The following is a 14,812-nucleotide window of genomic DNA, read 5'->3' as shown; positions in this document are numbered from 1 at the left end:
GAAAGAAGACACCTTTTGGCGAACATAAAAGAGGCCAGAAGGACTGCCATCGGGCAGGAGGGCTAACCTGACAGGACTCGCACTACCCTCTTCGACAGGCAAGAGTCAAGACACCAGCGTTGCCATTCATATATGTTTTGACAAAGCCAGGGCAGACACAGTTGATGCAGAAATTTGGGTATTTTTTGGCTAGAATTCTTGTGTGGGCATTCATGGCTGCTTTCGAGAGCATATAGGCAGAAAGAAAAGTAGGCCACTTTTTGGCTTCCACCGACCCTTCTTTGAAATCTTTTATAAACTCCTTCAATACCTCATCCACTTTCTCTTCTGTCAGGTTTTCAGCATCACCCAGCACTCTTTTAGCCCATTCGTTTGGTATGTTCTGAAACAACATCAACAAAACAAGCAGGATCCTCTAGTTTTTAGCTTTTGGGGCCAGAAAGTGTTGACAAGAAAAACTAACATAAATTAACCAAAACAAGCAGGATCCTCTGGTTTCAAATTCAAGCAAATTTCTATCCAATTTGCCAACAATTTATTTCTATATAGGAGGAGGAGGAGTGTGTTACGTTTTTTTGTCCGGTGCCAAGAGCAGAAAGGGTGGTAGAATTGGGATTTAAGAGGAGAGAAAGCGATGTAAGTCTACGAGGAGAGGTAGAATATGGTGGAAGTCTAGAGGTTGACAAATGCAAAGGAAATCGGATCTATGAGAGATGGAGGAGAGAAAAGGGCATTAAGGCTATACGTGGCGGAACCATGCAAGTGAGCAACAAGGTGTGACGTGAAGATCTCAGAGAAGACCAGAGTAGAGTCTTGGGGGAACCTTTTTTTTTTTTTTTTTTTTTCTGTATTAAATGGAGATCGATCAACCCTTTATCAAAGAGTTCATTCCCATAAAAAAAAAAAAACCAAAAAAATTCAATGTGTTCAATGCCATCCAACGAAACACAGATCACACCAATTATAAATTTGAGGTCTTTTACATAAAAGTGCGTAGAAAAGTTACAAGCTATAAGTTTTATCAGCAAGCTGTATAGTGGTTTTGTCTTCAATTAGAAAGAAGACACCTCTTGGCGAACATAGAAGAGGCCAGAAGGACTGCCATCAGGCAAGAGGGCTAACCTGACAGGACTCGCACCACCTTCTTCGACAGGCAAGACACCAGCGTTGCCATTTATATCTGTTTTGACAAAGCCAGGGCAGACACAGTTGATGCAGAAATTTGGGTACTTTTTGGCTAGAATTCTTGTGTGGGCATTCATGGCTGCTTTCGAGAGCGTATAGGCAGAAAGAAAAGTAGGCCACTTTTTGGCTTCCACCGACCCTTCTTTGAAATCTTTTATAAACTCCTTCAATACCTCATCCACTTTCTCTTCTGTCAGGTTTTCAGCATCACCCAGCACTCTTTTAGCCCATTCGTTTGGTATGTTCTGAAACAACATCAACAAAACAAGCAGGATCCTCTAGCTTTTGGCTTTTGGGGCCAGAAAGTGTTGACAAGAAAAACTAACATAAATTAACCAAAATAAGCAGATCCTCTGGTTTCAAATTCAAGCAAATTTCTATCCAATTTGCCAACAATTAATTTCTATATACCTCCAACTTCCCCATGGAGGATGAGACATTAACAATCCTTGGTGAACTGGACAATTGGAGGAGAGGAATGAGTGCTTCGGCCATTCTTTTAGCACCATAGTAGTTTGTTAACAGGCATTCCTCTGCTAACTCAGCATTTTGCGTCAGTTTACGCGGATTAGCTCCTGCCTGCATGCAGTAAGAATTCAACCCCTTGGTAAATATCGCCAAATACCTCGCAGTACATGGTAGAAGAATTCCAAAAGGCTAAGCAGCTAGGCAAATAGTACCTGATTATTGGCCCTAATCGAGCACTTAGGAGATGCTAATTTTTTCCAAGGAAAAAGAATGGGTTTGAGATAAGATTATTCTTTTTCAAGCTCCACAAAGGCCTTTTGCTAAGTGTTAAAGATAAGGAAGCATTCCCCATTTCAGTGCTTTGCAAATTCTCTAGAGTAAGATCTGAGTGAATTGAAGCAGATTTTGAGTAGTTTTTTCTTCACCACTATTTTTTTTTTTTTTTTATAAGTAAAAATGTATATATCAAAACGCCAAGGGAGCGCAACCCAAGTACACAAGAAGCATATAAAGAGAGCACCAAGAAACACCCAAACAAACCCTATAAAGCCCTAAGCTCCCAAGCAAACCCTATAAGGCCCTAAGCTCCCAAGGAGCATCCACAAAGAGACCCAACCTTCGAAAACAAACACCCAAGGCAAACCCACAAACCCAACAAACCCCACAGAATCACCCTACACCCCTAACCCTCCTCGAGCTACCGCCCCTAGCCTCAAAATTAACGGAGCATTCCAAATTCTTGAGCTCCCTCATTCCTTTGACCTTAAGAACATAAAATTCAATATCGAACTCCTCATCAATGGCCATCAAAAGACTTTCCTCATTCTCTTCAACAGATTTCATCGCGAACTTTGTCGCATCGCCCTTCACCCTCAGCCTCACCTTTTTCGTATGCAACTGATTAGCTTCCTTATCCTTCGCTCTCCGCAAATACCCCCGAGCAGACTTGGTAACAGAAGAATCTTCATCACTATTTATACTCCATTTTTTTGACATTTGGAGTGTATTGAAGCTTCAGATTTTGAATGGCTTTTTCATTACCACTATTTTGAATGATATTTTTCCTTAGTGAAAATTCCTTCCTAGTTGTGTCTGCCTATGAAGATAGACTTGTTTGTATGATTGAACGACTTAAGAAAACTACTAACCACATCTGCAATATCATTTTAAAAAGTTCAGTTAATTTTGAGGTCTCTAAAATCACTTATAAAACTTAATCTTGTTGGGGTTATCTCACATCAGTTGTGGAAGGGGCTTGTAGTTTGTTTATAAATGTGAGGAAAAACCTCACATTTTGAACTAACTTTTAAGGTTGAAAGAGGCCAAAAACCACCCAATACTGGTATCAGAGCCCAGGTTCAACCAAAAAGTCTCAGCCCAACAATCCATGGAATAAATGGGTTGTCTCTGCTCTGACCCAGGGCCCGATGTGTAAAGGGGAGATTGTTGGGGTGATCCCACATCGGTTATGGAAGGTGCTAGTGATCAGTTTGCAAGTGTAATGAAAAACCTCAACTCTTAAGCTAGTTTTTGAGGTCAAGAGAGGCCCAAGACCACCCAACAAATCTCACCGAATTAGGAACTCATGTGAGCTTTAAACACCTACGAGTGCCTTTATAATCTACCACTCTATGTGAATTTCATCTTTCTAATGTGGGAATATGGTGTTATAATCTCTCCCCTTAAATTCCTGATATCTTTGTTAGGGCTATGTCAAGAAGTGCTCTAGCATCACATGGCTTTACTAGGTTGCTACCGTTACTAAGTTCATCTCTCCTCAATGTGAAAGTGGGGTGTTACATCTTTACTATCCAAAATTTCAATTTGTCAAAACAAAATATTATATAGTAATGATCTCCCAAGTAAAATACATGAAGGACTGCAACCAACTGCACAAGACACTTGTGGCTGTTATAAGTTAACGCCGAAGGCGCATCCCATTTCAAACTCAGATTTACTCTGCTGCAAACACAGAAAACACATCTGGAAAGTAGTTACCTCAACATCAGCATTTAGTATGACTCCACTAATCCCAGCGTTGTTCACCTGCACACAGTTTCAGCTTTCATCATTCATTTTGTTTACATCAACAAGAATTAGATTTTTTTTTTTTAAAAAAAAGGGAAAAGTTAATTAATAAATCCTTCCCGTTATATGGATGATTCTACCCCTTGATGATGACATACCACAATTTTATCGAGATTTCAGAGAGAATTTCAAGAAGAATAAGATCCAAAAGGGACAAAACTTTTAAAAGAAAATCAGCTTGGAATCATACCAAGACATCGAGTTTTCCAAACTGGGCTTTGATGAAATCTGCGAGAGAAGCAATGCTAGCAGGGTTAGACACGTCAAGCTGATGAAAAACCACATGATCAGAAAGACCAGCGTCTTTCAGTTTCTCAAGAGCTTCAAGACCCCTCTTCTCATCTCTTGCTGTCAGGACCACTATGAACCTGTTAGAAGCCAACTGTCTCACTACTTCAAATCCAATCCCCTTATTTGCCCCTGTAACAACTGCAAACCTTTTTTTTTTTAACAAAAAAAAAAAAAAAAAAAATCCCATAAAAGAAGAGAGAAAGAGAAAGATGATAGTTAGATTTGTGGCCCGAGATTTGATGGAAAATGTAAAAGATAAGACACCATGGACGGACTGAAGAAATACCTCTTTGTTGCTTCGGCCATGGTTATGAGACTTGGCATTTGATCCGAGAAAATGTGTGATGTACATCAGTATGAGGTTGGGCTTTTAGTTGTGTCATAGGATTACTATACCTACCAATTGAGTTGGAGTTGGACCAGAACAGATTTTTGTAACGTCCTTGTCGTTTAGTTACTTTCTTCTTTTTTTATTCATTCAACTCAATGTAGTCTGTAGATATAGAATTTTATAAGTTTAATGCGTTAAAAATTCGCTTTAGTTAAATCACATCACATCACATCACATGATTCACGTGCGAAAACATATAGACGCCAAATACAAATACGTTAAAAGCTACCCAAGTAAGCCAACCCAATACTATGTGTCTACCTAACTCAGCATTTTTATGTGTTTTTTTCAGGTGAATTGGCCATTGCCTTTACTTTTCCTATTCTTTTTGCAGGTTAACTGTCTTATAAGGCTCGGTTGGTGAGTAAACACATGCAAGCACTCAACCACTCCGGAAGACCTCAAAACTCTTTTTTCTTTTGAGGTGACAATACATGTAAAAACTATATAAATTAATCATAATCTGTTTAATTTTATATTGAGTTTGCAAGTCATCAAAAATTATACGCCTTAAATATCGTCAAGTTCAAATCATATTAAAGTTAAATACAAGACTATATAAGTTGACCATAAATCAATCAATTTAATTAAACGGATAAAATTCTTCAACCTTAACTAACTAATTTCATATTGAATTTATGTCGAATTCGCAAATCATATCAAAAGTTGTCAACACTAATTATTATATCAAGCCGCTTAAATGAGTTGCCAAACACGGTTAGCTTGATTGGCCAAAAAGGATTTAAAATCCTTGGACCAACTCAAACCTACTTGACCATGCTACATGTCAACCCCACCCACCCCCCAAAAAAAAAAAAATAATAATAATAATAATAATAAAAAATAAATAAATAAAAACCCAAGAAAATTTCACCCATGAACTTGACAAGGCAGAAATAGTAGTATTTTGTAATAACAGAACAAAAAAATTATGCACATTTAAGTTTGTCACTTCAACAATGCACAAATCAAGATAATGGGGTTTTATCAGAATTGATTATAGGCGGGCTTCATTCCAGTCTACATCCTTCGCCCTTCGTCTCTAAGCTTCTAAATTATGAATTCAGGAAAAACCCCAAAAATATGATGTTTAACTGCAGATCTTTGAGATGTAAGCCACATGAAACAGCCTCTAAGAATCACATAAAGACGGGAGCCTTATTTCTCATGAACAAGAGGACTGTAAATAGGATACCACATATTGCGCGTGATATATTCCACCGTCTCCTCCTGTACCAAAACAAATAAATATATTTTAAGAATATCAGAATTTGCAAAAAAGCTATTCACATATAGGGCATTTGCCTTATATTTATATTTTACTGTTGAATTAATTCTATATGCAGTGGTCAGGTTAGATTTGAAGATTATTAAGGTAATTTTATACTGAAGTTCCTTTTTAAAGTTGAACGTGCTTATCATTCATTATAAAAAATAGTGTAGTTTCCAGTAAAATGGTAAGTTGAAAACACTCATACTTTGGACATATTTTTGAGCTCTCTAGGCCCCATGTCACCGTGACCTTCCGCCAGCTCTTCTGCGACTGCTGCTCGTAGAACAGCGGCTCCAACCTCTGCCGTAATATCTCGAATGCTGCATGATGCAAAAAGCAATAGACAAGACCATACCATCAATTCATGACTTACATATGTTTGCCATCAATGGCAAAACATCAGAAAACATATTTATAACTAAATGTTATTAGATAATATCAAATCACTAAAAGAACTGTATCCCATTGTCTCCATTAAGGTGGGGGTTGAGTTTTTCTATAACTAATCTTGATAATGATATTGGTGCTCAGACTCTGGCTGTTATGGATGTGCATACACCAAAAAACTAGATAAATGCGGTTAAAAATAATCCTAACATACTAACTCAATAAATCCATATAAAAACACGAGCATTGACTCTCCTTTCAGTTGTTAGAAGCATATCAGGAGAAAATACAGAAGAGAGGGCAAATGAAACACACATTTGACATCAGAAAGAGCCGAGGATAATACCTATTGATAGATGGATACAAGATGCCATTCTGAGTATCTTCATCAGTCATGTAAGAAGCGAGGCTGTACATATACCACCATGTTAGCAATTTATGGCAACCTAACAAAGCTTCATACCAGAGTAGGAAACACAAGAACCTTTTTTGTTTTTTTTTTGTTTTGTTTTTCTTTCCGTAGGAATGCAAAACCATTACAAACTACCCTAGACACGCACAAAATTGTTACCACATGCCATTCCAAAACTAAGAAGGTGGAAAGTATAACAAGGATAGAACAGACATAAAGCCAAACACTGCAAGTACGAAAAATATATATCTCATACATCGAACTCCATGATTGATAAGAGATATATCCATATAGTTTACTACACTAATTTCATATAGCTAACAAAACTCATAATATTGGCATTTACTACAAGAGGCCTTCTTAAAGCTCTGAAAATATTTTCTTTGGGACCAACAAAAAACTACAAAAATAGATAAATACAATTTGTTAATTTATTCATTTATTCATTCTACAATCTCTTTGACCATTTTGGGTACATGCAACCTCATTGTGAACAACGCCGCAAAATATAATACAATTAGAGCCTATTTGGAATTGAGTTAGAAAGCTTAAAAAGTATTTTTATCAACTAAAAAGTTGTGCTAAAAATAACTTACCTGTTTGGTAAAGAATTTCAACGGTACTTCTTTGACTTTTTCAATCTAAAAATGGCATAAACGCACTTTTGGAAAAAAGCTTAAAAATGAAGTTTTTTTCTAAAAATCTTTTTTTGACTTTAAAAACTCTATTTCTCAACGCAATTCCAATTATGCTCTTAGAAGATAATAATACACACAACTTGTAAGGATTGCCTAACTAACACCTAAAAGACTTTCTATGGAAGTACCAACAAATGCATAGATCACCGTGGTGAAGACTGAAGAACACAGACACAAACAAATATTAAAATACCAAGAACTCTACTCAAAGTTCATACCACTCAGCAGCTGCTTGCAACATTCCGTCTGTTATAAAGTGAGCACCTGAGAGAAGTGTACCCAAACCAATCCTGAATTACAGCCAACTGTTTTATATCAAGTGAAGATATAAGCATAGTTAGTAAGAAAAAAATGACCAAGGAAAGAACCCTAACCCGGGAAACAGGTACATGTTATTCGCTTGATTTACATGGCCAACTTTTCCATTCCCTGTGGACAAGTTTGTGAAATTTTGGAAGGTCATAACAATCACACAAATCAACAAAAAGACCAGAATTATACGCCATAGTTTAGTTGCAATGGCTCCAATATTTAATAGCTGGAAGCCAATGCTTCACCTATATGGTGCTAAAACACCTCAAAACAAGATAAAGAGCAATAAGAATGGGAGATACCAAGATCAACATTTTCAAAAGGGCTTCCACTTGCAAAGACTATATTTTCTCCAGCATGCTTAAAAGCATCAGCAGCAGTGCATTCAGCTGTCATGGAATAGGCAAAGAGAACATATAAGTGAAACTCAGTTGCCATAAAGAAAATGTGAAAGCCTGATGAAAGTTGTAAAAACAAACCATTCATGGTGGGATTTGACATAGCAAATATGGCGGGTTTACTTGAATCGGATTCTCGCATTGCCTTAAGCACCTAATTTAAATTTCAACCAGTACCAATAAGAAACCCAATCACAGTAACACCAAAGCAATCACCTAAATCAAAAATGAACACAACATTTTCCGGAGAACACACAAATGAAAGCCGTGAATGTTACAAATGTCAATTTCACGGAATCAAATGAACCAAATTGTTGGAGTAATAACAAAAAGATTGAATTACCAAAGCACAATGCATAAGTACAATATTCTGGGATTAACAGAATCTTTTCCCCTTCTTCTTTTCTTTTTCCTTTTTTTTTTCTTTCCATTTTTTAATTAATTATTTCCTATCAGCTTTGGTTTTTGAGATAACTGGATATTAAATAAGGTATCAAAACGGAGGTCTTAAATTCAAACCTTAACTCGATATTATACTTCACATTTAAATTAAATATTTTATGCATTAAATCAACTTATTCAGGGAGAATTTGAGTTCACACGTTAGGGAAAGTATTATAAGATTAATTAAATAATAAATTCATTCTTTCGTATAAATTTAAACTTTTCGGATTACTGGTAATTTAAAAGAGACTACTAGTGAAGAAAAATTAATAGAAACATAAATCATTCCTGTAATTGAGAAATGAACCACCTGGTACTCATATCCTCATAATACATAGTTAAACGACCAAGAATAAATGTTGGATACAAGCACTCCACACACCATCTTGTATTGTTTTACTAAGAATATGTTGAATGGTACAAAACGCAAGTCATAAGACAACACGCATTTCTAACTGAACACCTTCATTATTTCAATTTAGTCGTTAAGTTGTCAGATATGAAAGGAAATGGTGAAATGAAATAAAAAAAAAAAAAGGTTTATACCTCCTCGTTGAAGATACCACCAACTCCAGACAAACCAAGAAGCACATGGGGCCTGACCTTTTTAATCTTCAAAAATAAAAATATAAAGCTCTTAGAAATTACAGTTGTTATAGTTTTGAAAGAGAATGTGTGACTTTTGAAGAAAACATGCATATACTAAGCAAAGTGGGGTTCAACTCTCTTCTATCAATATCTTTCAACATAATCTCATACATAATCAGTACTATTACATATATAGGCCTAGTATGTAAGATATACCACTTCAACTAGACTAGCTCCCTCCCTGAGTCCCTCAATATCTCTTGGGTCTTTAGCAAATGGTGATGCCGACGGATCAAGTCCCTTCCTCTCTTTTGTGATGAGGCCCTGCATTCAGACATTTTCTTTTTCAAACACACAAGAAATCTCCAATAGATGATCTCATGACATATCTAGGTGACCATCATTCATAGCCATGACTTTGGTTTTATTTCCCTTTTTTTTTTTTGGGGGGGGGGGGGGTGGGCGCGCATATTGATTTATGATTATTTCAAGAAGAAAGAAAATCCATAAATAAAATTGATAATCAATAAGACTATAAGGTTACTGTTAGTTTTACACAAATATGTATTTCAAATAATTTAGAACATGCACCACCTAGCATATTTTAAACAACATAGTTATGGCTATGTAATGTTAGAAGCAAGATGCCTGGATCATAGTGAAAAGTGTAGAACTATACATCCTTATCTAGTAGGAAAAACTGATTTTTTGTCCTTGTTTCACTGTTTCCTGACATTCTTGAAACAGCTTGTATAGCCATATTAATAACACCAAGCCCTGCACTGAAAGCCAGGAGAGGGGAAAAAAGAGAGGCTATTTGTCAAAAAAAAAAAGAATTATGAGGCTGTAAGAACAAGCACATGCCAATAGCACAAAATTAATTGTAAGCCAAACATAAAGCTCATTAAAGTTAGTTTTGCAAGTACCTCCCAGCTCCCACCATAACTATCTTTTGGTTCACAAAGTCAGCCAATGGTCGACCTTGGGCTCTCACGGCTCCCAACAGTCCTGCAAGTGCAACACCAGCAGTTCCCTATAGGACATGAAGTCAGCACTAATGTTTTAACAGAAGAGGCACCCATAATATTACCATGGCACGCATTACATTACATACTCCTTTAAGCCCATTTAAATAACAGGACACCACAACAAGTACTCACCTGTATGTCATCATTGAACATGCAAAACCTTTTACGATATCGTTGCAGTGTTTCAAAAGCCCACTTCATTTGAAAATCTTCAAACTGTTCAAATTGGGCCAACCATCAAGTCAAAAACTGGTAGAAAGTATACATTTATTAAAAGTTATTTCTAAAAGAAATAAAACCTGTACAATAGCCTTGGGCCAACGTGTGAAAACAGCTTCCATGAATTCATCAACAATTGAAAGATACTCTTCTTCTTCCAACCTAGGTTGTCTAAGTCCTAAATCTGTCAAACTAAGATCATGTGAAATGATGTCCACATGATATTTACTAGAATGAATTGGTTCACAAGCATTTACATAGTGCGAAGATGAAAAGATGTCGAGAATAAATCGATTGATAGCATAGCAAGAAATGATCTAAGAATAACTAATCATATTCAACTGCTCTCAGTAGTCAAGTCATAAAAGTTAATAAGGCAAGGAGAAAAAAAAAAGCTCATCTATATATTTGTTACTCACAAAGAGGATCTTCAAGTAACTTTTGGTTATTAGTACCGACGTCAAGCATAACCGGGAGTATCTGTCAGAGATGAACATAGGTTGAATGATATAAGTGATAGAAGAATTACCAACCTTACATCTAGTAAACATGTACAAAAAAAAAAAAAAAGATCGAAGAGAAATAAAAGGCGATCTCCCAAACTGATTATACTTCAGATCATTAGACTATTGCGAATAGACTGTCAGCTCATTCATAATAAGTATGATGGATAAACTAAACATGAATATCCTTAGAGATAGCTCCAAAAAAAAATGTCCTCGAAGATAACTAACAAGCAAGCATACATAAACATCCACATGCATCAAGTAAAAAAATGCAAGCTTATTCCATCAAGGATGATAATATTCCTTGTCCCAGCCATGCGATTAATGTCAGTGCATGCATGAATATAAAAGGCATAAAGGGTGTGCACCCAAACGTGCACATGAATATAAGGGAATTCCCACAAACATGCATAGACACATGCCTACTTGCATATGTGCACAAGCGCCACACACACAAAGAGATAGAGAGAGATAGAGACAGAGACAGAGAGCATACTCTCTGTGGGTTGATACCAGCAGCAGCAACATACATATCAAGTTTTCCAATAGGGATTCCGATCCCCTGAACTCCAAGGTCACCTAAGCCAAGGATTCGACTGCCATCTGTCAGGACTATCATGTCCACCTGCAACATAGAAGGAAATATGAATATGACAAGCACAATGAGAAACCTAACCATAAGCTGAGATCAAAAAGGTTTTCCTCAAGCCCTTAACTGATTATTTTAATTAATCCTTCTTGTGGATTTTTGGGTTCATTATTTGAATTTATTGATGCTCTGAATTTCATTATCGAATTTGAAGGTTTTTTTACCCCATTTTCCTTTTCCTGGTCTTTTGTGAATATAGTTTTTACTTCAAAAAAAAAAAAAAAAAAAAAACCACTAACCATAACCTGCAAAATTTTGTAAGCAATCATTCTAAATACTTTGAGAATAATGATGCTTCCAAGTCATGAACAAAAAATATATATCCGCACTGTTTAATTTTTATTTAAGTATTTAGTCCAGAAAAAGAAAACACTAGTACAAATATTTTTAGCAAGAGATACAACAATGAATTTTTTTTTTTCAGATAAGCACAAATGAATGTTGTGTTTTGAAAGAAATGTATGTGGTGTTTCCAGGATCAAATGGAATTCAAATAACCATTGATCAGGATAGCCACACTGTTAGATATAGCACCTGAGCCATTGTACCAAGAGAAACTACCACTAGTTTTTAGAAACACAATATTTGAGTCTTGAAACATCAATGCACAGATTTAGGTTATAAGTCTACCATTAACCATCAAGAAGATTATTCAATCTAGGATAATAGTACAAACAAGATGATTATAAATTTCAGTAAGGGAGAGAATGACTAGGTTGCGTTATCTAGCAAGATTCACATAATACCTGTTCAGCTGGCCAATTATAGATCATGGACATCATCTCTCCTTTATCCTTAGCACTGAAATACATTCCACGTGGGCGTCTAAATAACCCTGAATAATTCTGACATACTAATCCTACTGTAGGAGTGTATATTATCGGAGCGAAATTTTTGATGTTATCAATAAGGACCTGAAGATAAAAGCAATAAAGCATATTAAATTGTAGTAGAATTAATAAATGCTATAAATTCTAGACACTGGAAACCTGTAAACGTACTTACTCGGTAATATAATGTCTCGTTCCTGTCATGCAGTCTATTTAAGATCCGCCATTTTGCTAGGGAAACAATGCTATCTGGTTGGCCCCGAGTGTTTTTCTCTAATGACCGATATGACTCCACTAACAGGTTAAAGAACAGAAAGCTATCAAAAGGCCCACAAAAACAAGTCCTTATAGAATTGTTTACAGTTGCAGTTAAGTGAACAGATAGAGCTCAAACTTACTGAAACGAGCATATTGCTGCTCAAATGATATCACGCGAGGTGGGAGAAGGCCACGAAGCCCTAGACGATCCCTTTCAGTCAAAGGGAATCCAGTATCCTGCTCTTGAAAAATTATGGAGTAAGTTCACATAATTCCATCAAGTGCACTCCTCATTATTCAAATACATTTTATTAACATACAATGAACTTTATTGTTTAATTTCGAGATGCATGAAATAATAACAGTGCTAACAATATACTTTAAAATATTTGCATAGTTTACTCTTCTTTTTTTTATAAGTAACTGGCCCCAAGGGCAGGGGACGGGAATTTACTCCATTTGCACAAGTTAGTGAAAAAAATTATAGCAAAAATATGCTAACAATGATCAAAAACTTCTGAGTACAGACACCAAGGAAACAAACCATGTAAATTCCTATAGCACCTTTTCCTTCTCAATAAACATTATCACTCAAGCAGCTCTAATGCTGACCCTTGAAGCATTAAATTTATCATAAGCTAGTCTCAATCATCAAACCCAAGAGTCAAACTTATGAAGCCTTCTAATTTAGTCCTCCAGTCAGAGCAACCCTAGTGATTGTTAAAGACGTGGATTTTTTTTTTTTATTATTATTATTATTAAAATTGGGGTCTCTATTTCTCTTTATTAACTAATGCCACAATTTATCAGCAAATTTTCACATCAACTGCTATTATCCTTTCAATACCATAAAGAAAATTCTAATAAACTTTCCACATCTTCTAGAATCTACGCTCAAAATCTATAACAAAAAAAAATAAATAAATAAAAATATCTACTGAAACTCATTAAATAGAAGAAAAAAAAAAAAAATCAACTACAAGTTCTGCATCTTCTATGATCTTCACTGGCATTGCTGACCCTTCACTATTTAGCTATACAACCAAAATAAACCGAATCTGTAATTTATTGAGATTCATCCTTCAACGAGAGTATCACCACCACTTCTCAAGTTGCTAAAAACACACACCAAAAAGAAAATCCACATAATTCCCGAGTATATCAACTTTTTCAAAAGTACGGCTTAAATAGCACTTTGAAAGTACTTCTCTCGCTTCGAAAAGCTAAAACAAACATAACTTTCACTTTCAAAGGCAATAGAAAACACCATAAAAGCACAAAACTTCAAGTAAACAAATTCCCCCACAATCATACTGGAATTAATCACAAAAACCGCGCACTAAGCCAAAAAAAAAAAAAAAAAAAAAAAAAAAACACGTTGATTAACAAATAAATTTAAAAAGCAGAAAGCTTTGACCTTGTTAAACCAGGGATCGTGGAGAATATCAGCACCACGCTTGTGAACAATACACGGGCCAGGAATCGCCGTCGAGAACCGCCTCGATCGGCCCAGATTTGCCGCGGCGAATCGCGCAAGCTTCCACATTCTACACCCTTGAAAAATCAACCAAAATCTGCAACTTAAAAACTCAACGAAATTCAGGAGCACGGGCTCTAGCCCACCTACGCTCCTGGTTTCCCGGTCTTTCTCGGCAAATTTTCCCGAGAAAATTTACGCTAGGTCAAGAAAGTAACTAATGTTAGTGTTGACAAACTGAGGCCTTGCTGTATTTATAAGGATACGATCTTTTTCTCTTACCTTTTTTTTTATACAAAAATAAAAATTCTGTACCGAGTTTTTGCGTCTACCCCCCCTTGTTGTCTACGAAGAAACCGGCAGTTGAAGCTGTTGAATATGGAAAGTAATGAGTGCACAGTAGCTGCCCGAGATTTCCGGGCAAGGATGGAATGTACGAAAGTTCGATTGTGGATGGTGGATGGATTGGTGTTGGACTGCCCGGAGAAGAAACGGGCAACTATGTTATATATATTATATATATTTCATTTTTATTTTTTTACCTTTGGGTTATAGTGAAAATTACGAGTTGTAGGTAGCACGTGGACTGGTTTCTATTAGACGGGGGTCAAGGTTTTTGTGTAGTTAAGGGACCATTGAGAAAGGTCGATGCTTGCACTAATAAAAATTTGGCACGTGGATCTCTTTTCGGCCTTTTGCTAGAATGCCAAAAGGTCGTATTTGACTACTTGCGAGTTTATCAAACTTCCACCAAAATAAAAATTTGGTGGAAGGGAGAAAACAATTTGAGTTTTTATGTGTTTTGAGTTGGTTGCAAATATTTTTGTCTTTAAAAAATAAAAATTATAGGGAAGCTCTGGCAACTAGATTGGCGATATCCTTTGGTTTTATGCCGTCACGCACTTTATCT

General features: G+C 36.1%; 2 protein-coding genes and 1 non-coding gene across 4 annotated transcripts; all 3 read right to left on the bottom strand.

Annotated features, from left to right (window-relative positions):
• Positions 1-228: 228 nt before the first annotated feature.
• Positions 229-4,472, bottom strand: LOC132186561 ((+)-neomenthol dehydrogenase-like). Of its 2 annotated transcripts, XM_088512126.1 has the most exons (6): positions 4,319-4,472; positions 3,932-4,178; positions 3,652-3,699; positions 1,597-1,764; positions 1,123-1,430; positions 229-382 (listed from the first exon to the last, which is right to left on the bottom strand). In XM_088512126.1, exons 1-6 carry the CDS (start codon positions 4,354-4,356, stop codon positions 331-333), a joined length of 861 nt encoding a protein of 286 aa, XP_088368252.1. In that variant the 5' UTR covers positions 4,357-4,472; the 3' UTR covers positions 229-330. The 2 variants fall into 2 exon arrangements, with proteins under 2 accessions (XP_088368252.1, XP_088368251.1); XM_088512125.1 differs by lacking the exon at positions 229-382 and having other exon boundaries at positions 907-1,430; positions 4,319-4,471.
• Positions 4,473-5,277: 805 nt separating this feature from the next.
• Positions 5,278-14,165, bottom strand: LOC148582142 (NAD-dependent malic enzyme 59 kDa isoform, mitochondrial-like). The gene is made up of 19 exons (XM_088512123.1): positions 13,843-14,165; positions 12,566-12,662; positions 12,343-12,461; positions 12,084-12,251; positions 11,185-11,313; positions 10,602-10,662; positions 10,263-10,366; positions 10,096-10,179; positions 9,862-9,968; positions 9,615-9,717; positions 9,152-9,259; positions 8,894-8,959; positions 7,985-8,057; positions 7,808-7,894; positions 7,568-7,622; positions 7,412-7,483; positions 6,430-6,492; positions 5,902-6,016; positions 5,278-5,653 (listed from the first exon to the last, which is right to left on the bottom strand). The coding sequence occupies exons 1-19, from the start codon at positions 13,969-13,971 to the stop codon at positions 5,582-5,584; spliced, it is 1,812 nt and encodes a 603-aa protein (XP_088368249.1). The 5' UTR covers positions 13,972-14,165; the 3' UTR covers positions 5,278-5,581.
• LOC132188900 (small nucleolar RNA snoR80) lies at positions 11,793-11,918 on the bottom strand. The gene has a single exon (XR_009440960.2). It is a non-coding gene; the product is annotated as a small nucleolar RNA snoR80 (small nucleolar RNA).
• Positions 14,166-14,812: the final 647 nt, after the last annotated feature.

Source organism: Corylus avellana, unplaced genomic scaffold (genome assembly GCF_965113065.1).
Source record: "Corylus avellana unplaced genomic scaffold, dhCorAvel1.hap1.2 HAP1_SCAFFOLD_285, whole genome shotgun sequence".
Lineage (NCBI taxonomy): Eukaryota > Viridiplantae > Streptophyta > Magnoliopsida > Fagales > Betulaceae > Corylus > Corylus avellana.
The sequence above is the reverse complement of the archived record's forward strand: the minus strand, read 5'-3'. Positions and strand labels throughout refer to the sequence as shown.

What these genes read in the sequence shown, in the direction of transcription:
- LOC148582142 (XM_088512123.1), bottom strand. Translation starts at nt 13,971, where the DNA reads ATGTGGAAGCTTGCGCGATTCGCCGCGGCAAATCTGGGCCGATCGAGG. An exon ending in TTGCAAGCAGCTGCTGAGTG is followed by an intron (nt 6,493 to 7,411) that starts GTATGAACTTTG and finishes GTATATGTACAG; the next exon opens with CCTCGCTTCTTACATGACTG. An exon ending in AGCTCAAAAATATGTCCAAA is followed by an intron (nt 5,654 to 5,901) that starts GTATGAGTGTTT and finishes GTTTTGGTACAG; the next exon opens with GAGGAGACGGTGGAATATAT.
- LOC132186561 (XM_088512125.1), bottom strand. Translation starts at nt 4,356, where the DNA reads ATGCCAAGTCTCATAACCATGGCCGAAGCAACAAAGAG. An exon ending in ATGGCCGAAGCAACAAAGAG is followed by an intron (nt 4,179 to 4,318) that starts GTATTTCTTCAG and finishes AAAAAAAAAAAG; the next exon opens with GTTTGCAGTTGTTACAGGGG. An exon ending in TACTAAATGCTGATGTTGAG is followed by an intron (nt 1,765 to 3,651) that starts GTAACTACTTTC and finishes TACTGCATGCAG; the next exon opens with GCAGGAGCTAATCCGCGTAA.